The sequence below is a fragment of the Erythrolamprus reginae genome, chromosome 2, assembly GCF_031021105.1.
Source record: "Erythrolamprus reginae isolate rEryReg1 chromosome 2, rEryReg1.hap1, whole genome shotgun sequence".
Classification (NCBI taxonomy): Eukaryota; Metazoa; Chordata; class Lepidosauria; order Squamata; family Dipsadidae; genus Erythrolamprus; species Erythrolamprus reginae.
In genome coordinates, this window is record NC_091951.1 from 312,581,302 (window position 1) to 312,604,099 (window position 22,798).

Here is a 22,798-nt window from a genome sequence, read left to right on the forward strand (position 1 = left end):
CTATTAATAGAACTAAACATATATTAAGCTTTAAACCGCCCCGAGTCTTCGGAGAGGGGCGGCATACAAATCTAATAAATTATTATTATTAAACATAAAATATATTTCCAATACTTCTTCAACTGAAGTATCACAGCTAATCCTCAATTTAAAACCACTCATTTAGCAACATTCAAAGTTGCAAGGCGCTAAAAAAGAACTTGTGCCTGCTCTTGCAGCATTTCCATGGTTTTATGATTAAAATTTGGGTACTTGGCAACTGGCATATATTTATGATGGTTGAAGCATGGTGCAGGTCACATGATCATCATTTGCAACCTTCCCAGCTGGTTTCCAGCATGTAAAGTCAATGGGTTAAGAAAGTGTGATTTATTACAATTATCCAGTGGTGATGGTACAGATCATAGTAAGAAGCAAACAGTGTCTTTTGAACGAAACCCTTCCTATGCATAAGGCATGCATAAGCACACCAGCATGTCTACTGTCGTGTCTTGTTTATACTTAAATCTGACCTGATGAAAAAAATAAAATACCCATATAACTTTGTTAAATTGACTCCTCCATGTCAGATCAATTCAACCAAACAATTAGTTGCATCTTCAGAAATCAGCTGTGCTCTTGATTTAAAATGTTCCACATTTACACAGACAGCATGTGGGTATATTGTATACTCTGATGATTCCCCCCCCCCCTAATTAATGGAAAGGAATGTATTCAGTCAAATTGAGCCCTTCCTCCTTTTGCTCTAACTGCCATTAGACAATTTACAACTATCTTGCCTCCAATCTGATTTAACAGTAGTTCATAAAATCATATACCAAAATATCCTTCCTGTTAGTGACTACTTCACCTTCAGCCGCAACAACACACAAGCACTTCAAACTTAACATAAACTGCTCCAAACTAAATTGCAGAAAATAGGACTTTATCAATAGAGTGATCAATGCCTGGAACGCATTACCTGACTCTGGTTTCTTCCCCAAACCCCAAAATCTTTAACTTCAGATTGTCTACAATCTGTTTCTAAGAGGTTTGTAAGGGGCGTGCATAAGCGCACCACTGTGCCTACCATCCCTGTCCTACTGCCTTCTTTTATCATTACTTACTACTTACGGGGGGGGGGGGGATGGAAAAATCTTGCTGATCTGTGAAGCTCCCTTTGATCAGTTTTTGTGGAAACTGGGTTCTGTACATGTCTATTGAGCTCTGCAGTGATTTTAGGAGCTGTGGTCTTGCGATCCGCTCTAACAATTCGCTTTAGAGTTCGATGGTCTCTCTCACACAACTTCGACTTTCAACCAGACCTGTGCTTGGCTGAGGACGTTTCCTCTTCTCTTCTAAAATCAGTCATTACTTTTGAGACATTACATCTTGAAACGCCAAACATCCGGGCACTTTCTGTTACACTAGCGCCTGCCATTCGAGCACCAACAATTTGGCCTCTTTGAAAGTCTGAGAGGTCTGCCATTTCTAGAAGGTTATAACTAATTTCCTTAAATTTCTGTAAAAAAAAGTAGTTTTAAAAAATCATATCAAATAACAATCTAAAAAACCAAAAAGACATTAAAATATGTCAAGCTTTGATTGATTCGAACATGTTCAAACATGATGCCAAAAAGTCAGGTATTTCCATTTTTTTGTCCACCCCTGTATGTTATGCTTATACAAACTACAATTCTATACCTGTTCGACCATACATACACACACACACAGCTCAAAAAAATAAAGGGAACACTTAAACAACACAATATAACTCCAAGTAAATCAAACTTCTGTGAAATCAAACTGTCCACTTAGGAAGCAACACTGATTGACAATCAATTTCACATGCTGTTGTGCACATTCAACTTTGTACAGAACAAAGTATTCAATGAGAATATTTCATTCATTCAGCTCAAGGATGTGTTATTTGAGTTCTCCCTTTATTTTTTTGAGCAGTATATATAAAATAAAATAAAATAAAATAAACGTGTAGCTGCGTAGCGAGTTGGAACGGAGACACACTGGTATTCAATCACAGTTGCACTGCAATAAATAACCTGCATCCTCTCCGATAATTTTTTTATAGATTGCTCTCACTCAAGGTCTAATTGCACATAAAAACGAAACAGAGAACGATGCGGTGTTGATACGGAAAGAAATAAAATTCAAAACTCAGGAATTGAGTTTTATCTTTGACACAACTTTTATGACACAAAAAGAGCGTGCATAAGCGCACCACTGTGCCTACCGTCCCTATTGTCCTCTTTTATCGTTACTTTTTCCTTATGTTACGTGACACAGACGGTGTAACAAACTGCTACTATCGTAGTACTATGTTTGACAAATAAATAAATTTTAAAAAAACAACTACGCAAAACAACTTCTTTTCGACTCAGCAGAACTCTTTCTCTATCCAGAAGGTGCCTTAGAAAGGTCTCCTCCAGAAGTCCCCTTTCCAGGATTAAAGCCTCTGGGGGCCATTGCCCTAAGAACAAGGGGAGAAACCCCCCCCCCCCCCAAATATTTATTCTGCACCTATGATGTTTCCCCTTCTATCTCGAGCTTTTTTTCGGCGGAACTATGTTGCGCCGTTATTGCGCTTCGACCCGGAGTGTTTTAAAGAAGGGACCGGAATCAGAGATAAGGCGATGTTTGGTTGGGCTGTTGCCGGTTCTTTCAGGAAACGGGTGGGTAGGTGGATGGTGGGGTGGGTGGGCTTTTGTCCGTCTGCACGTTTTTTTCCAGAGTTTTGACGAAGGAAAAAAAGGAGGGTTGGTGAATCCTTCTAGTCCCGAGTTTGTTTGTTTTTTTAAACTCTTGTCAGCTGAGAAACGCTGTGAGTACAAAATGCTTTTCTCTTTTAAAATGTCTTTTTGCTGCTCCAGCAAAGTGAACCTTCCATATTCAGACATTGAAGTTTTTTTTCTCGTGTTTTTGTGTTATTTCCCATTTCTGAAGTTCACCTTAGAGCCCCTTGTTCGATTGTCATGTATTTACCTCTCTAATCAATCATATTTTGACATTACTGGCTATATATTATTGTTTATATATTCTTTATTTTTTTGAATTATCTTTTACTTATCTGAATAAATATACGTGTTAAAAAAACGTATAACACATTACTCTAAGTTACAATAAAATTTTATTGTAACTTAGAGTAATGTGTGATACGTTTTTATCTAATTCCAATAAAATAAAAATAATTCTACATAAATTCCAAGGATATACTCAGGTGGGGTTGCTGCTACTTGACTGTAGAAAACACGACTTTAGCAATGTAGTGGTTAATGTCTGGAACTCACTTCCTGATTCTGTGGTTTCATCACCAAACCCCCAAAACTTTATCCCTAGACCAGTGTTTCCCAACCTTTTTTGAGCCGCGGCACATTATTCACATTTTCAAAATCCTGGGGAACATTGAGGGGGCGGGGGGGGGGCGCAAAAAAGTTTGGACAAAAAAAATCTCTCTTTCTCCCTTTCTCTCTCCCTCCCTCTTTCTCTCCCTCCCTCTTTCTCTCTCTCTCCATCCCTTTCTTTCTCCCTTCCTTCCTCTCTCTTTTGCTCTTTCTCTCTCCCTCCTTCCCCCCTCTTGCTGTCTTTCTTTCTTTCCTTTCTTTCTCTCATTCTGTCTCTCTTGCTATCTCTTTCTTTCTCTCTCCCTTCCTCTCTCTTTTGCTCTTTCTCTCTCCTTCCTTCCCCCCTCTTGCTGTCTCTTTCTTTCTTTCTCTTTCTCTCTCTCATTCTGTCTCTCTTGCTATCTCTTTCTTTCTCTCTTCCTTCCTTCCTCTCTCTTTGGCTCTCTTTCTCTCTCCCTCCTTCCCCCTCTTGCTGTCTCTTTCTTTCTTTCTCTTTCTCTCTCTCTCTCATTCTGTCTCTCTTGCTATCTCTTTCTCTCTCTTCCTTTCTTTCTCTCTCTTGTTCTCTCTCTTCTTCTCTGTGGAGGCCGGCAAAGCTTTTCCGGGTAGGCTGGCTGGGGGATAGGGCGCGCGCGCGCACGCACCCCCGACATTCCAAAGAACCTTCTCCGACCTCCGCTGTGAGAAGGTTTTCTCCGAGCGCTCGCTGGAGGAGCTGGAGAAAGGGGCAGATCGAGCGGGAGGGCGGGAGGGCGGGCGGGTGGGCAGGCGTCAGCGGCGAGAAGCCAGGGGCGCGAGGGGAACGGAGGCACTAGGGGGTGGGGGCAGCCGCGGCGCTGGCCTCCGCACTTTCATCGTTCCCCACCCCAAACTCCAACGCCCAGCTCCTTGTGCGGCACTGGAAAAGGGTGCTGCATTGCCGGCTTCTACCTGGTGCTGCCAGGGAATCTCCAGCTGGGCAGGGCTCTCCTTAAGCTCTCCTTTTTCCCTAGGAGCTTGGCGGCACACCTGGCTGTGGCACACCGGTTGGGAAACGCTGCCCTAGACCAGTGTTTCCCAACCTTTTTTGAGCCGCGGCACATTATTCATGTTTTCAAAATTTTGGGGAACACTGAAGGGGGGGGCGGGGGGGCTAAAGAAAAGTTTGGACAAAAAAAATATCTCTTCCTCCATTTCACTCTATTTCTCCCTCCCTCTTTCTCTCTCTTCCTTCCTTCCCTTCTTTCTCTCCATCCCTCTTTCTTTCTTCCTCTCTTTTTTGCTCTTTCTCTCTCCCTCCTTCCCTCCCTCTATGTCTTTCCCTCTCCCTCCTTCCCCCCTTTCTTTCTCTCTCTCTCTCTTGCTTTCTTTCCCTCTCTTTCTCTTTCTTTCTTTCTCTCATTCTCTCTCCCCTCCTTTTTCTCTCTCTTTCTCTCTCATTCACCACACCAGCAACAGAGAGAAAAAGAAAGAGCGAGAGAGAGCCGGAGAGAGAGTGGAGTGCGCAGCAGCCATCAGCCTCCTCGCCCTCCCAGACGTCCCCAGCGCCCGGCCTCGCGCCGCCTCCCATTAGCCCGGCCAAAAGCCACACAGTCCCGGACTCCCGGATTGCTCGCTTCTCCGGCCAGCGCGGCGCTTTCCTGGGCAGATGGCTTTGCTGACCGGAGAAACGAGCGATCCGGGAGTCCGGGACTGTGTGGCTTTGCGCCATGAAGAGAAAACGGCAGCAGGGAAAAGTCGGCCATTTTCTCTTCATGGCGCAAAGCCACACAGTCCCGGACTCCCGGATTCCTCGCCCCAAGGCAGGAGGCGGTGGCGGAGAAGAGTGGGCGGATCGGGCGGGCAATGGGGCAGGACGGAGAAGCCAGGGGCGCGTTTGGCCGGAGGCACCGTGGGGAGCAGGGGCAGGGTGGTGCGGCAGTAGAAGTTAAGGGAGCTGCGGCTACCCCTGCCTCCCCACGGTGCCTCCAGCCAAACGCGCCCCTGGCTTCTCCGCCCTGCCCCATTGCCCGCCCGATCCGCCCACTCTCCTCCGCCGCCTCTCGCCGCGGCACACCTGACGGTGTCTCGCGGCACACCAGTGTGCCGCGGCACACCGGTTGGGAAACGCTGCCCTAGACTATCCATTGTTGACCTCACTCGACTCCTAAGAAGTCAGTAAAGGGCATGCATAATTGAATAGAATAGAATTTTATTGGCAAAGTGTGATTGGACACACAAGGAATTTGTCTTTGTGCACATGCTCTCAGCATACATAAAAGAAAAAGATACATTTGTCAAGAATCATGTGGTACAATACTTAACGATTGTCATAGGGGTCAAATAAGCAATGAAGAAACAATCAATATTAATAAAAATCTTAGGATTGTGCACCAACGGGCCTGCCGTCCCTGTCCAACTGTTCCCTCTTATCAGTACCCATCTTATATATAAACAATGTTATATCTATTTGTATTACAAATACGTACTTGACAAATTTAAAAAAATTAAGTCTTATTTTTAAGACTTAAGTCTTATTAAGTCTTATGTTTTCCGTGTAGCAAATATCTACTAATGGAGGGAAAATAGTTACATAAATATAGTTTGAACGATTCAGGGAGGTGGTTATATTAGTTTTTATCATTTCAAGGTATGCATTGTGTGTGAATATATGCATCTGTGTGGCTATTAGTACAGTATTTTAATTAGATTGTGATAATTATTTTTGTTACTTAATTAGGAAACATTGATTCAAAGAAATGGATGATGAACCTGAAAGAACCAAACGGTGGGAAGGGGGTTACGAAAGAACATGGTAAGCTTGCTTTTTCAGTACTTAAGCTTCCCTCCATTTTTTAAAAAAAGTGTGGCATCCTGCTGTAAATACATTACATAATTCTTACTCTTTTGGTTTTTTTTCCCCTAGGGAAATTCTTAAAGAAGATGAATCTGGGTCATTAAAAGCGAGTATAGAAGATATTCTCTTCAAGGCCAAGAGAAAAAGGTAAGCATTTATTGAGTGTGGTATATAGTGCTTTTTTAATACTTTGTTTTATGTTTGGTATGAATGTTGCTGTTTGGTTTTTAAGTAATGATATATGTTTTTAATATTAGATTTGTTCCACTTTTATATTGTTTTTATTGCTGTTGTGAGCCGCCCCGAGTCTTCGGAGAGGGGCGGCATACAAATATAATAAATAAATAAAATATAATAAATAAATATTGATATAATTTTGTAAGAAATGTGTAAATTTAAAGGTAGTTAATTCCATTCCATTTGGATATGGAATATTCAGATCTCTCTTGTTTGAAGTTGTTTGAAGTTATATTCCAGGGATAGTGCTAAGTGCCAAAAAGGTTCGCGGGTGTATGTGCGCGCTGGAGCCGGAGAAACTCAAACACCAGCTGGTCAGTGTGCATAAGTGCGCCAGCTACCTGATCTGGTTTCCAGCATGAACAATGCGTTCTGGCCAGCTGGTCTTCAGGTTTCTGTGGCTCTTGGCATGTGCAAAGCTAGCCGGCATGTATGAGCACACTGGAAACTAGAAAAGCAGCCACCTCTGGCACATGTGCCAGAGGTTTGCCATCATGGTTATATTCAGTCAGATGAATGAAATATAGCACCGTTCTTATCTTTAGTGCTTTATTTTAAAATTATAAAATATGTTCTAGTAAAATTTGTTTGTTTATTTGAACATTTAACTCCGTTATTCATTTAAAAACACTGAGAGTGATTTTAAAATTAAGCTGGTACCATATTTAATGCTAATATTAAGTAAGTAGGAAGTCGCATGTCAAAAAAAGAAAAAGAGATTTGGACTGAGAAGGTAAAAATTGAATTCAAGTAAACTTTGTAGATAGCATAATGATATAACAACTAGATGGGCAGATTTTATTCTATCAAGATGCTTCATACAACTATGTGCTATGCTACATAAGGCTTTTTAGGTCATACAGAGATTTGAATTGGAGCTGGTAGCCTGTGCAGTAATTTTAGAAGCATTATCCTACAACGAGACGATTAACCCTGTAGTAGTCTTGTCATGTTATTTTGGACCAGTTGTAGGATACATAGAATGTATTACAGTAATCCTGGTGGGTAATGACCAGTGCATGAATTACATGGATTACAGTATACCTTTCAGAAAATCTACAAAATGAAATGTACAAACCGCTTACCTACAGATCAGGAACATTACAACAATTATTTCTTATTTTCTAGAACTTTTGAACATCATGGACAAGTTCGACTTGGGATGGTACACTTTCATTTTCTCATTTTGCTTCAAATAAATTGCTTAAATTAGACTTAAGTATTAAGTGAGTGGCAGCTTCTTGCTTGGGCTTTGGTGTGAAAGGATCAATGATTAAGGTACCAGGCTAGAAATCATGAGATTCTGAATTCCAGTACTGCCTTAGGCATGAAAATCAGATGGATCACTTTGGACCAGTCACTCTCAGCTCAATCCACCTCACAGGGTTGCTGTGGGAAAACAGGAGGAGGAAGGAGTATTAAGTATGTTTGCCTCATTTATAGAAATTAAAGGCTAGATAATAAATAAATAAATGAATATATTATAAATTCATTTATTTTTAATTCTGGTAAGTAATAAATTACTTGGACTAGTTCAAATACATTTTATAATGCTTGAGGCAAAGAGATTAGAGTGAAGCATAAAAAAAATCTGATACTTGCAGTCTCTATATCTATGTATAATATTTGATTAATTGGATCTTAAACAAATTTATGGATGTTTGCAATTTGTAATTCTACATTAAAGGAATGATATAATTTTTGAAAGCTAGTATATAAAACTAGTATATAAAAACATTTGTCATTTTAAGTTAAGTTTTATATAAAGTTAATATTTAATGCTATTTTTGAATGCAATACTATAATATTTACTTTATGTTTTTAATCTTTATAGATGCGCCACCTGTATGTAGTTGTAGATGGATCAAGAACAATGGAAGATCAAGATTTAAAACCTAATAGATTAACATGTACCTTAAAGGTGATTATTTTTGAAATAATTCAGAAGGGCTCAAAATCTGTACAGCAAATACAATGTGGACACAAATTCTTATTGTTGACCATTGACCAGTGATCATTTCTTAATTTAATGAACTTACACAAATATTCTGAAATAATAAGATATTTGATATATTGTTTTAATGTTTCTCATTCTGTAGCTACTGGAATATTTTGTTGAAGAATATTTTGATCAAAATCCTATAAGCCAGGTATGTGCACTGTTGAAAACAATAAAGTTTCAGAGTTGTTGCTTATACTTCATTTGTTTAAAAATAAAATCTGTCTTTAAATATTGATGGCAGTAATAAATTATTTTTTATTTTGAAGTTCTGGAAAAAGATTCTAGTGTCTAAGCAATATATAGTAGAAAAACAGAAACTTTAATTTCTGTCCTAGCAAAAATCAAAGCTCCAGTGCATATTAATCCTGTACTAACACCTTGTTGTTGGATATCAAAGCTACAGTGCATATTAATCCTGTGCTAACACTTTGTTATTGGGTAAGGCAGCATGAAATAGATAATGGAAGAAAAAGGGTTATATAGAGTTTGAAATTATATGGGCAGGATGCTGCATGCATAGAGCAGCCATTCCTATAATTAACTTTTTCCCTTAATGTTTGGTAAATGATAGTGATTAGTTAATCATCTAGAGTTGGGGAAGCAAGCATATTTTCTTTTTTCCCAGTTGTTGCAAGTGGATTCTTGGCATAGCTTAGAAAGAGTAAAGCCAGCTTGGTTCTGCAATCTACGTAAATGTAATTAATATTTGTTTCCTGGAGAAACAGGCCATGATAATCTTGAAGCTCTAACTTTTAGAATTGTGATTTCCTTTGCTCTTAGGCAGGGGTCCCCAAACTTTTTACACAGGGGTCCAGTTCACTGTCCCTTGGACTGTTGGAGGGCCGGACTATAAAAAAACCTGTGAATAGATTCCTATGCACACTGCACATACCTTATTTCTTTCTCTCTCACTCACTCACTCACTCACTCACTATTTCTCTCTCTCTCTCTTGCTTTCTTTCTCTCTCTTGCTATCTCCCTTTCTCTCTCCCTCTCTTTCTCCCCCTTCCTCCCTTCCCTCCCTCCTTCCTTCCTCTCCACTTCTTTCCCTTGCTCTTTTTCCCTTTTCTTTCTTTCTCTCCACTTGTCTCTCTCTCTCTTTTCCCTCTTTCACCCTCCCTCTTCTCTCCCCGTGGAGGACTCACTCGACAAGCCTCCACCCACCGACCCTGGACTCCCATTCAATCCCCATTCAGAAAACGGGAGCTAGCAACTCAAAGAGGAGGTGTGTGTATGTGTGTGTGTTGTGCCCAGCTCGGCTTTCGGCAAGCCTTACTTTACCTCGGGTGAGATAAGATTGAAGGGGACGTTCTCACTGCTTTTCCAGTGCGGCCTTGAAAAAGATCCGCAGGCCAGATAAATGGCCTCAGAGGGCCACATGTGGCCCGCGGGCCGTAGTTTGGGGACCGCTGGTCTTGGGCTTCTGATTTTATCAGGCAGCATCTATCAAGCCTGTTTTGTAGCCAAATAAATTAGGAACCTTAAAAAAAATGGGAGGAGAGATCAATGGTTCCTACGTTGTTTCCCCCTATATAAGACATCCCCTGATAATAAGCCCAGTCGGGCTTTTGAGTGCATGGCAATAAGGCCAAGCAATTATTTCAAGGTTCAAAAAGATATAAGACAGGGTCTTATTTTCGTGGAAATATGGTAGCATTTTGAAATCTACATTATCAGATTCCATGATTTTATAGCACAATTAAGCAACAAAGAACTTCTTTATATAACTTCATTAAGATGCACACTACAAAATATTTCCTAAAGCATTTTGCTCCAGTAAAGATGTTGCAAGAACTGTTTTGACTAAGTCTTTTTCCCAGCAAAATCTGTGGTAATACAAAGAGAAACAATACTGTTTGAATGTGGAGCCATCTTACTCTGTCTATTATGCAAATATAGCCATATTTTTTCTGAGATGTAATTTTCATTGCTCAATTAATCCTGTTAACGGCAAACAAATTTCTTGCAGATTGGCATTGTTGTAACTAAGAGTAAAAGAGCTGAAAAACTGACCGAACTTTCAGGTATTGATTCTGTTTCCTCAGTTCTTATTTCTTCCTGAAATGGCCATTATTTTTGATAAAATATATATCTATTTGATCTTGTAAACACATACATTAAAATGCATTTTTAATTTTCTAAAGGCAGACAGAGTAACAGCCAAATGCAACCCTTAAGGGAGTATTTTCCATTGCCTGGGAGTGAGCTAGGACATTAATAAGTAATAACAGGTTCTTTTCTTTTCATAGGGAATCCAAGGAAACATGTGACAGCTCTGAAAAAAGCTGTAGATATGACCTGCCTAGGAGAGCCTTCTCTATATAATGCTTTAAATTTAGCCACCCAAACATTAAAGTAAGTATATGTTGGAAATGTAAGTGATTTTTTGAAATTTTATTTTAAAATAGCTGTAAATGATTTCACTAATTAAAAGAGCAAAAAATTGACAGGGCAATTAAATAATTTTTGAGTTTGAATACTTTTTGAGTTTGTATTTTTGTCTCATTCTCTGGTCCTTTTCTTCATTTAATTTCTCGTTAAATCTGAATAACAATAACTATAATAACAATAACAACAGAGTTGGCAAGGGACTTTGGAGGTCTTGTAGTCCAACCCACTGCTTAGGCAGGAAACCCTACACTACTTCAGACAGTTATCCAACATCTTCTTAAAAACTTCCAGTTTTGGAGCATTCACAATATCTGGAGGCAAGCTGTTCCACTGATGAATTGTTCTAACTCAGGAAATTTCTCCTTTATTCTAAGTTGCTTCTCTCCTTGTTCAGCTTCCACCTATTGCTTCTTGTTCTACCCTCAGGTGCTTTGAAGAATAGGTTGCGTCCTTCTTTGTGGCAACCCCTGAGATATTGGAACACTGCTATCAGGTCTCTCCTGGTCCTTCTTTTCATGAAACTAGCCATGCCCAGTTCTTGCAACCGATTTTTATATATTTTAGCCTCTAGACCCCTAATCATCTTTTGTTGCATATATTTTAATAAATATATGCCTTGCCTGCATGCCAAACTGGCTGCCTTAATTTGTTCTTGTTCCTTTAACCCTTTTGAAATATAAGAATTTTAGAATGCAAATTTTACTTTGATAGTAATAAAAGATAAAAAACACAAACAAAAAGAAAGCAATTTTCCAAAATCATTAATAATAAGACCAATTTGATAAAGTTATTATCCTAACAGAGTCTTAGCTTATTTTAGTAATCATGAAAGACTGTACACCTTCCAGTAACAAAAGTTATCAGGATTTCTGTATGTTGAAATCCAACAAAGCTAGGGGAACATGATTAGAAAAGCTGTTTGTATATAGCCATACTTTTTCAAACTAGATATATGTATAACTTTGTCTATCTGTATCAGAAACTTGTGTTTGCTACTTTCAGTAAGAAAGAATTTAATAAAATCTTATTCATCTGTTTGCAATTGAAGGTTCAATTGTTCTGGGTCCTATTCTTTTTAATATGTTTGTGAGTGACATAGGGGAAGGTTTGGTAGGGAAGGTTTGCCTATTTGCCGATGACTCTAAAGTGTGCAATAGGGTTGATATTCCTGGAGGGGTCTGTAATATGGTAAACGATTTAGCTTTACTAGATAAATGGTCAAAGCAATGGAAACTGCAGTTTAATGTTTCCAAATGTAAAATAATGCACTTGGGGAAAAGGAATCCTCAATCTGAGTATTGCATTGGCAGTTCTGTGTTAGCAAAAACTTCAGAAGAGAAGGATTTGGGGGTAGTGATTTCTGACAGCCTCAAAATGGGTGAGCAGTGTGGTCAGGCAGTAGGAAAAGCAAGTAGGATGCTTGGCTGCATAGCTAGAGGTATAACAAGCAGGAAGAGGGAGATTGTGATCCCCTTATATAGAGCGCTGGTGAGACCACATTTGGAATACTGTGTTCAGTTCTGGAGACCTCACCTACAAAAAGATATTGACAAAATTGAACGGGTCCAAAGACGGGCTACAAGAATGGTGGAAGGTTTTAAGCATAAAACGTATCAGGAAAGACTTCGTGAACTCAATCTGTATAGTCTGGAGGACAGAAGGAAAAGGGGGGACATGATCGAAACATTTAAATATGTTAAAGGGTTAAATAAGGTTCAGGAGGGAAGTGTTTTTAATAGGAAAGTGAACACAAGAACAAGGGGACACAATCTGAAGTTAGTTGGGGGAAAGATCAAATGCAACGTGAGAAAATATTATTTTACTGACAGAGTAGTAGATCCTTGGAACAAACTTCCAGCAGACGTGGTTGGTAAATCCACAGTAACTGAATTTAAACATGCCTGGGATAAACATATATCCATTGTAAGATAAAATACAGGAAATAGTATAAGGGCAGACTAGATGGACCATGAGGTCTTTTTCTGCCGTCAGTCTTCTATGTTTCTATGTTCAAACAGACTGCACATATTCAATATAACCGCAAATACATTTGGAACTTGTTCTTGCAACTATTAGATGTGAATATTTTATTGTCTTTAGGCACATGCCAGGACATACAAGCCGAGAAGTTTTAGTAATACTCAGCAGCCTAACAACATGTGATCCCTCAAATATATATGATCTAATAAAGGTACAGAATTTATTCTTTTTTATTATTTAATTGTCATACTGGGTCATTTTTATACTTAAATAATTAATTGGGGTGTTATGAAATATTGGAAGTTTCTTTTCTTTTATAATTTTTTATTCTGATGGTGTTTTTAAAATAAATTCTGCATTTTTTTCATCCAAAGTCCTTAAAATCTTCTAAGATCAGAGTGTCTGTTATTGGTCTTTCTGCTGAAGTTCGAGTATGCACTGTGCTTGCCCGAGAAACTGGTGGTATGTATATTATACATAAAATGAATTCATAAATATATATTATAGTCCTCTATTTTTCCTGACTATGCAATATCAAGAATTTTTATTTGTAACCATTGTCTAATATATCTTTAATATGCTTCCGGTTGTGTTCAATAACCATTGTAAAATGTTGAATTCTTTGTTCCCTGGAAAACATTCACTATACCAATTTCTCCTTTCCATTGTGCATTTGAAGCATAGCGGAGAAACTTTTGAGGGTTATGGGTGACACTAAACATGTAATGAGGCTCTGGCAACTGAAGGGTGACAGTGGAAGGAAGTTGGTGATGTGATTTTAAAAGAGTTATTTCCTTGCATTTTAAAGGGAAATTATGGACTTGTTCCGGTTTGAATTATGTTAGCTATTTTAATATTTATACTGCAGAATTCTTTTTAAAAGTGTATTCTACTTCAAAATGATTACAAAAACATGCTACAAAGAGGATTTTGGAGCAGATTTCAGCCCTGGGCCTCTGATAGTTTATTGCTGCTTACATATTTCAAGCAATTGTTTTGCAGGAAATTTTAGATTATTGATGTATTTTCTGTTTTAATCATCATCATCTTCATTTAACGACCCCATAATCCCTTGCAGTTGCAGTAAGGGCAACTGAATGGAGCCAGCAGAGTGTTTTAATGACCGAATGCCCTTCCTATTGCCAATGTGGAGTTTTGTTCAGCAGATATATTCTCAGTGTGCCCAGAGAAAATTATCTGCCTCTATCTATGATCAAACTCACCGCCTCCTGATTGCGAGGCAAGAGCTCCACCTCTAGGTCACCTGTAGTGCACTGCACTGCATCACTTCTATCTATCTATCTATCTATCTATCTATCTATCTATCTATCTATCTATCTATCTATCTATCTATCTATCTATCTATCTATCTATCTATCTATCTATCTATCTATCTATCTATCTATCTATCTATCTTATCTATCTATCTATCTATCTATCTATCTATCTATCTATCTATCTATCTATCTATCTATCTATCTATCTATCTATTTGATTTTAATGCCACCCTTCTCCTTAGACTCAGGGTGGCTTACAACATGTTATAAACAGCATATTGCCCCCACAATCCAGGTTTTAATAACAAGAAAATAAATTAGGAGCATATGGTAACTTTGAAGTGAAAAAGAAGGTGAAAAATCCTTAGTATTTCTTATAAATTATGTATCTGGCAATCAGATTTGAACAAATCTTTCTGACACTTTGCAATTGAATTTGATCCTAAGTATTTTATTCCAAGTTAATTATTAAAATTGTTAAATTGTAATAGGTTCAATCAATGTAATCAATGTTTCACTAATATTTTTTTAATCAGCCTTAAAAAAATTCAAAGTCCAGTGCATAAATGGTTTCACTATTCCTGCTATTTATGTATGTATGTGTGTATGTATGTATGTGTGTATGTATGTGTGTATGTATGTATGTATGTATTTATGCATGCATGTCGCCCTTCTCCTTAGACTCAGGGTGGCTTACAACATGTTAGCAATAGCACTTTTTAATAGAGCCAGCATATTGCCCCCACAATCCAGGTCCTCATTTTACTCACCTCAGAAGGATGGAAGGCTGAGTCATGTGATGAGATTTGCATCGCTGATCTACAGTCAGCTTCAGTAACCTGCAGTACTGCACTTTACCTGTTGCGCCACCCGGCTCTGTATTGTTCTCTATGTATTGGCTAGACTGGGCTCCCTTACCCCTGGTCCATGGCCTGGTTACCATGCTGTGGTCCGTTGGGAACTGGCCAAAGCTAGCGGTGGGTAACATGTGAGGCTCCATTTGCGCATGTGTGGGATTAGGTTGTGCCCAAAACCATTCCCATCCCTGCTACTTCTATCACTGGTCCGCAGTGCTGGGCTAGTCCAAAAGAGAAAACAGTACCTTTCCTTTTTAGAGAACTTACTCACTTGTGAAGAGTCATTCTTCCCAGGCAATGAAGTCAGTAGCTTTTGATACATATTCTGTGGTTGTAACTTCCATTGTATTATTTCTGTATGGCAGGAACTTACCATGTTATTTTAGACGAAAGCCATTATAAGGAGCTCCTGATGCATCATGTCAGTCCACCACCAGCCAGTTCTAGTTCTGAAAGTTCTCTTATTCGAATGGGTAAGAATTATGTTACTTTTAAGAGCTCAGTATTGAACACCCGGGATTTCTGTAAATGTTCTACGCAATTCTGTTTATTCCATTGTTTTAACATGAGAAATGCAGGTCATATTATGGAAACCCAGAAGTAAAATTCCACCAAGTCTTTTTTTGCTTCTAGGTTCAGCATGCAATGTCTTAATAGTAACTTGTTTTACCATATGTAAAATGTAATCATGTGCACCAAGGGTAGTTCTTTTGTTAAGCAGCTGCACAGATTGGAACATTTTTTGATATTGTGTCCTATATTTTGCCTGAATGCACGTTTGGACAATATCAAACATTCTAAGTATTTTTTTTTCTTACATAGGCTTTCCTCAGCACACAATTGCACTAATGGCTGACCAAGATGCAAAACCATCTTTTAGCATGGCGTAAGTAATATGTGATTACGTATTAGATATTGCATTTCACAAGGGCACAATTGTAAGGTATGTCAGATCACCCAGTAGCTTATGATACATTTTCTACATCTCCTCTGTAATGTAGGCAAACTCCATCTTGCTTGTTCACCCATCAGAAATAGGGAGTGATGTTTTGAAAACTGCAAATATATTTTTGATGCGATCCTTTTCTTCCTATTTTAAAATTTCAATCAAAATTAGCTTTCACCAACACCTTCTTTTGTTCATTCCAAAAATATTACTCAAGTGATCTTTTTAGATATACGAATTGCCAATAATAATTCTATTGCTATTTTCCCCATAAAATGTAGCGTAATTGCTGGAAAAATATATTATAAAATAGAAGCATTTGATAGTCATTATTTTTTTGATTATGGCAGTTTCTGTAAGAATTAATCATAATATTACTTATTATAAGTACAGTATAGGAATGGACATTCCTAAGTATATAAGTACAACCTAATATATTCTTCTTTAATTTTGTTCAAATAATTCAAGCACATTCAGTACAAGTATTCAGGAAACAATATATTTCAATACAGGCATCTGGAAAACAGCAACGACCCAGGCCTTACACTAGGAGGATATTTCTGTCCCCAGTGTAGAGCCAAATATTGTGAGCTCCCTGTGGAATGCAAAGTGTGTGGTGAGTATCAGGGTATTTATACTTGTCTACCATAAATGGAGCCTAATAGTACATACTCTTTTTTTGTTCTTATAGTTAAAAATGAGGTTCCCACAAAGTAGTTACATTTAGTAGTGACATAGTAGCATTTCTACTATGGTTAAATGACACTTCCTCCATCTTTCATAAATGATCTATTGTTGCTTCAATTGTGTTACATTCCCTAGAACAGTGTTTCCCAACCTTGGCAGCTTGAAGATATTTGGACTTCAACTCCCAGAATTCCCCAGCCAGCGAATGCTGGCTGGGGAATTCTGGGAATTGAAGTCCAGATATCTTCAAGTTGCCAAGGTAGGGAAACACTGCCCTAGAAAACTGTTCCATGGGTCCCAAGTAGGCTGCTATTATTATGACTTATTTAGCAATTTAAAAATCCAACTCAAGTATAGTTAATCTACTGGAGTCTGAACAATGGTTAAAGATTTGTTGCAGTTTAAGGTAGAAATAATTTGTTTATGGAATGAATACAAAACAGTTTCAAATAAACTGTAATTTGAACTGTTGCTACTACTACAAAAATTAACAATGTAGAGCTGATTAAAGTTTTCTCCTGTACTTAAAACTGTGGTTTGCTTATCTGATGCTCCATTAATAAATATCTATTAATGCTTAAAACATACCTAGCTTATTAATCTTTTGCAGTTCAGCGCATTGCTAGATTTGAATACAAATATGTTTTGAGATACCTGAATGGATTTTTGTAGTTTTGGGATTATAAATTTATTGTCCTTTTTATGGCCTGAGTTGAGATTATGATTTAATAGTAATATACATCTCTGCCTAAGTGTTTTAAATAATAATACTTTAAAATTGTTGCTGGTCCATTAAATATATATATTTTTATTGGAATGGGAAGTCCACATGCCTTGTATTTGCCATGTTTCATTAGAAACTTAATTCCATTCCTGTGTGCAGGACATTCCTAATTGATAACACCTGAATGAATTAATTCCACAATTCACTAGGACTGAAATTAGACTCAACTATAAATCATGATAATTAATCACAGATGTTAGTATCAACACCCCAAATAGCATCTGAGAAATAAATCAGATTCCAGACCAATTCTCTCACTCAAGGTTCGATTTATTATCAGAGCCATGTTGGTCACGCTAATACCATTCCAATACTGTACTAACTTCTTTCCAGTACCCAACCCAGGTTAAGGTTCACTTCACATCCCCACACCCACAGATTCATCACGAGGACCAGTCCGAGTGCAGGGATTCCACCAACTTCCTCTTTTCATCAGTTGATGCAGAACAAAAAATGACCTTGGGCTCTAAGAAAGAATTTGCTGTGGCTAGTAACTTTCCCTTTCATTCAACTACCTCTTTCAATTCCCCTAATACTATGCTACAGTGGCAAGCCAAAGTCTCTAATTCCACATAATGGCTTCATCCTGACAGTTAGATTGGCTGTGGCTATTCTGTTAGGACTACACTTCCATATCCATATGCTCATCATCATACTTTTACTTCAACCCCCTCTAAGGGAATTAGAATAAGCTTATTCATTTTCAAGGTTACATGGCTGAAAATAAACAAGAAACTTTTATACACTGCTCAAAAAAAGTGAACACTTAAAGGACACCTCCTAGATCTGAATGAATGAAATATTCTCACTGAATACTTTGTTCTGTACAAAGTTGAATGTGCTGGCAACATGTGAATGTGAATGTGCTGGCAACATGTCAATCAGCGTTGTTTCCTAAGTGGACAGTTTGATTGATTTACTTGGAGTTATATTGTGTTGTTTAAGTGTCCCCTTTATTTTTTTGAGCAGTATATATTGGACATACTATTTTGGAATGAGGAACAGAGATTTGAAAATCAACAGAACCTATTTTATGCAGGGCTTACACTAGTGTCTGCACCACATCTGGCTCGATCATACCATCACCTATTTCCTTTGGATGTCTTTGAGGAAGTTCCATTGGAGCAGTATATGGGGGAAAGGTACGTAAAAAATACTTAGGATCCAAAATTCCAGGAATTTTTTCCCCCGCCTACATGATATATCCTTTAATGTTTTTGGTTGAGTGTTTGACTAGCCCCTTGTCTAAAACAAATTCACTACTAAGTAAATATTTCCAAATTATTATTTTTAGTTTATGAAAAGATTTATTTTGATTCTTCATTTATTACTTACTGTTTCTAAGACTAGTTTAAGGTTTGAGGCAGAGTTCTAGTAAACAAAGGAAGTCCTTTTCCTACCTTCATCTCGGGCAATTGAATACTATTCATTGCATGGTGTGAATCCCTAAAGAAAACTTGGTTAAATGTTTCTCTATGGAAACCATTGTATTCTGTTTATTTATTTTAAATAAAGGGACCATATGGTATTTACGATAGCACCACCAATCTTCTAATTCTGGTAATAAATTGGAAGAAAAAGATAAACACACATTTCCTAATAGAAATTTGCAAATATTTTTTAAACAGGTATTGTCAGGGATGTCAGGGAGAAATCAGAGATCGTCATGTAAGTATTTATTTTAACTTTGAATTGTAAACAAGTTCATATTTTATGTCCATCCAAACATCTTCATATACTGTATTTTTTCATTATAAGACGCCCCCCCCCCCAAAGTAGGTGGAAATGTCTGTGCATCTTATAGCGTGAATATTGTGGGGGAAGGATGTTGATGCAGCAGCAGCATTCGCTACTGCCATCATTTGCCACCGCTGGGGAACCCTGGAGCCTTTGCTGCCAAGCAGTTGATCGGCGGTTGGATCAGCCTCCCGGAATACTGTCGATCAACTATTTTAAGACAGTGGGGATCATAAATGGTGGCGATCAGCAGTGGTGGTGAATGGCAGCAATCTGCGACAGTGGCAATAAGAGGCGGTGATCCCTGCCACCTAGAACAGCTGATTGGTGATATTCCAGGTATTATGATCCAAGCGTCAATCAGCTGCTCAGTAGTGAAGGCTCTAGCATTCCTCGGCAGTGGCGAATGGCGGCAGCAGTGACAGGCAGCAGCGAATACTGCTGCTGCTACACCAACCCCCCTCCCCCCACAATATTCACGCTGTAAGATGCACAGACATTTCTCAGCTCAGCTGACCAGTGGTGAGTGCAACGGAGTGGAGCCTTGACAAGCCACATGCTGGGGCTATGATAACGTTCTGAAGATGTCCAGGCTGTTGTTGTTCATTGCAAGGATGCTAGCCAGATGAATACTGGATGGATGCTGGGAGGCAGAGGCAGAGCCAGATTTTTTTCTTGTTTTCCTCCTCTAAAGCTAATGTGAGTCTTATGGTCTAGTGCGTCTTATAGTGCAAAAAATATTGTTTATATTTCAGATTTTGGGCCTTGAAAAGTAATAATTTTCAATCTTCACAGAATACACCAGCTTTCATTACAATGTAATAAAAATATTGCTTATAATTAATAGATATTATCATTTGCTTAGCAAAATTTTTAAAAGCATATTATTATTATTTATTATTATTATTTATTCGATTTGTATGCCGCCCCTCTCCGAAGACTCGGGGCGGCTCACAACATGTAACAACAAATCATAAATAAACTAACAATTTTAAAATGTTTAAAGATTTAAAAGACCCCGTATACTAACAGACATACACACACGCATACCATATATAAATTAAACATGCCCAGGGGGAGATGTTTCAATTCCCCCATGCCTGACGACAAAGGTGGGTTTTAAGGAGTTTACGGAAGGCAGGAAGAGTAGGGGCAATCCTAATCTCCGGGGGGAGTTGGTTCCAGAGGGCCGGTGCCGCCACAGAGAAGGCTCTTCCCCTGGGGCCCGCCAACCGACATTGTTTAGTTGACGGGACCCGGAGAAGGCCCACTCTGTGGGACCTAATCGGTCGCTGGGATTCGTGCGGCAGTAGGCGGTCTCGTAGATATTCTGGTCCAATGCCATGAAGGGCTTTAAAGGTCATAACCAACACTTTGAATTGTGACCGGAAATTGATCGGCAGCCAATGCAGACTGCGGAGTGATGGAGAAACATGGGCATACCTAGGTAAGCCCATGACTGCTCTCGCAGCTGCATTCTGCACGATCTGAAGTTTCCGAACACTTTTCAAGGGTAGCCCCATGTAGAGAGCCCCATGTAGAGAGCCCCATATGAGGACATTACCATCTTATTAACAATGCAGTGACGTGCTAAGACTGTGATGGTGAACCTATGGTTCCAGAGGTGGCACACAGAGCCCTCTATGGACATGTGTGCCGTTGCCAGCTGATCTTCATAGGCAATGGAGCGCCGGAACGTGTCCTGAAAATTGGCCTGCAAAATGCATCAGTCAGCTGGTTTTGGGGGGGTTGGCACTCCATCGAGCACACATGAATGCGCGTTTCAGTTTGGGCACTCAGTGCCGAAAAGGTTTGCCATCACTGTGCTAAGATGTAACTGTCAATTTTCATTTTCTCTTCTCAGGTCTACATTTGTAAAGTCTGTCATAGTGCATTTTGTGTTGACTGTGATCTTTTTGCTCATGATACCTTGCACTGCTGTCCAGGTTGCATTCACAGCCATCCTGGTCCACCATGAATTTGATGCCACTGATTAAATATTACTTCTTCAGAAGAGAATCCTCACCAGTTCTTGAAAGTCAGTAAATTAAGTTAAAGAGAAAGATAAGGAAAATTAATCAGCCGGAGGCGTATCTAAATATGAATTTGCACATCCATTCGATGATGTATTTAAAGGAGACATAATTCTCTGTGTTACATGTATTTGTTTTTGCTAATGTTCTTTTGTAATAATATGGAATAATGGGCCAAATATATTTTGAAAGTATTAAATTGGATGTATGCACTTAAAATATGAATTTATTGGACATAGCAGCAGGGGGGATAGAACCAATACTATAACTACCACTTGAAAATATTTCAATTGCAGAAGAATTTGAAAAACAAATAGCGGCTAAGGAAACGAGAGAAAGAGTTATGACCAGATCAGCAACAGAAAGGCAAAAGCCTTAAGATAGGAAAAATAAAATGCATTTAAAATTTAAATGTATTTCATTGAATGTTAATGGACTTAATGCACCAAATAAGAGAAATCAAATATTTACTAAACTTAAAAAATTAAATATGGACGGAATTTGCTTACAAGAAGTACATATTAAAAATCAACATAAAAAGTTTTTGGAAAATAAATCTCTAGGAGAATTGTATGTTTCATTAATTGATCAGAGTAAAAGAGGAGTGGCAATGTATGTTAAGAAGAATATAGAACCTAAAGACATATATTCTGATCAAGAAGGAAAAATTCTAATGGTTGAAATAAAGATGAACAATCAAAATATATTATTGGTTGCGATTTATGCACCAAATGATAACCAAGAAATATTCTACCCAAGATTACATAAATAGATTAATTAATTAAAGTATGAAAATATTTGTATATTAGGAGACTTTAATGCAATATCAAATATTGGATTAAACTATAAGACTAACAAACAAAATAAAACAAAAAGAAGTATACTTCCTAAAACCTCTTTTAATATGATAGAGGAATGGAACCTGACTGATCTCTGGAGACATAGACATAAGAGAGAACAACAATACACCTTTTTTTCATCTAGACACAGATCTTGGTCTAGAATTGATATGATATGGACTATGTTAGAATTAACAAAACAGATAGAAAAAGTGGATATTGAAACGAATGTGTGGGCGGATCATAACTCTGCGAGATGAATCGAGCTGGAGGCGCCCCATTCATTCCCCGTGATCAGTTTGCTTTTGTCTTCTTTTACCGTAGCCACCACTGCTGGCGGTAGCGGCTTTCAGGGCTAATCCCAAATCCAGGAGCTCCCCGCAGATTTCAGACACTTACATTTTTGTCAAGCTTGATCTTCACCAGCACGATTACATCTCTCGCCCTTCAACTGCACTGGGCAGTTATGCTGCTTACAGGAAGGCCAAAAAGTGTAAGTCTGAAATCTGCGAGGAGCTCCTGGATTTGGGATTAGTCCTCAAAGCCGCCTTCCTGTCTTTGCAGCCGTCAACAGAACAAGTGAGCGAGCAGGGCCTTAAATCAGCGAAGTACCCCGCTGCTGCTTTCGCCCGTTCTTCTGCGGCGGTGGGTGGGGGTGGAAGACCCGCTTGCTCACTTGCTCTCCTGCCGGCTGCAAAGACAGGAAGGCACGGTGTCAGGACTTTCTCCCCGCCTTTCTCCTCCCCCTCGGCTGGGCCGACCACGCCTCTTCCCAACCTCCCACCCTCCTCCTCCTGCTGCTGTCTCCAGCGTCCCGACCGGCTGACAGCTTTCCAGCGTTCACCTTCCTCTGCCGCCACCGGCGCCCGGCTCCT

General features: G+C 38.9%; 1 protein-coding gene across 2 annotated transcripts; it reads left to right on the plus strand.

Annotated features, from left to right (window-relative positions):
- The first annotated feature begins 2,602 nt into the window (after positions 1 to 2,602).
- GTF2H2 (general transcription factor IIH subunit 2) lies at positions 2,603 to 21,303 on the plus strand. Of its 2 annotated transcripts, none has more exons than XM_070743113.1 (16): positions 2,603 to 2,818; positions 6,037 to 6,111; positions 6,223 to 6,300; positions 7,519 to 7,555; positions 8,225 to 8,311; positions 8,490 to 8,540; positions 10,362 to 10,416; positions 10,642 to 10,747; positions 12,884 to 12,974; positions 13,138 to 13,225; positions 15,263 to 15,370; positions 15,720 to 15,783; positions 16,356 to 16,459; positions 18,354 to 18,456; positions 18,943 to 18,982; positions 20,916 to 21,303. In XM_070743113.1, the coding sequence occupies exons 2-16, from the start codon at positions 6,056 to 6,058 to the stop codon at positions 21,027 to 21,029; spliced, it is 1,182 nt and encodes a 393-aa protein (XP_070599214.1). In that variant the 5' UTR covers positions 2,603 to 2,818; positions 6,037 to 6,055; the 3' UTR covers positions 21,030 to 21,303. The 2 variants fall into 2 exon arrangements, 1 of the variants encoding a protein (XP_070599214.1); XR_011558350.1 differs by having other exon boundaries at positions 2,660 to 2,818; positions 18,284 to 18,456.
- The last annotated feature ends 1,495 nt before the right edge of the window (positions 21,304 to 22,798 follow it).

Bases quoted from the DNA above. Each gene is read 5' to 3' on its own strand.
- GTF2H2 (XM_070743113.1), top strand. From the start codon at position 6,056: ATGGATGATGAACCTGAAAGAACCAAACGGTGGGAAGGGGGTTACGAA. The intron at 8,541-10,361 runs GTATGTGCACTG...AATTTCTTGCAG, and splicing joins ATCAAAATCCTATAAGCCAG to ATTGGCATTGTTGTAACTAA. The intron at 18,983-20,915 runs GTAAGTATTTAT...TTCTCTTCTCAG, and splicing joins GAGAAATCAGAGATCGTCAT to GTCTACATTTGTAAAGTCTG.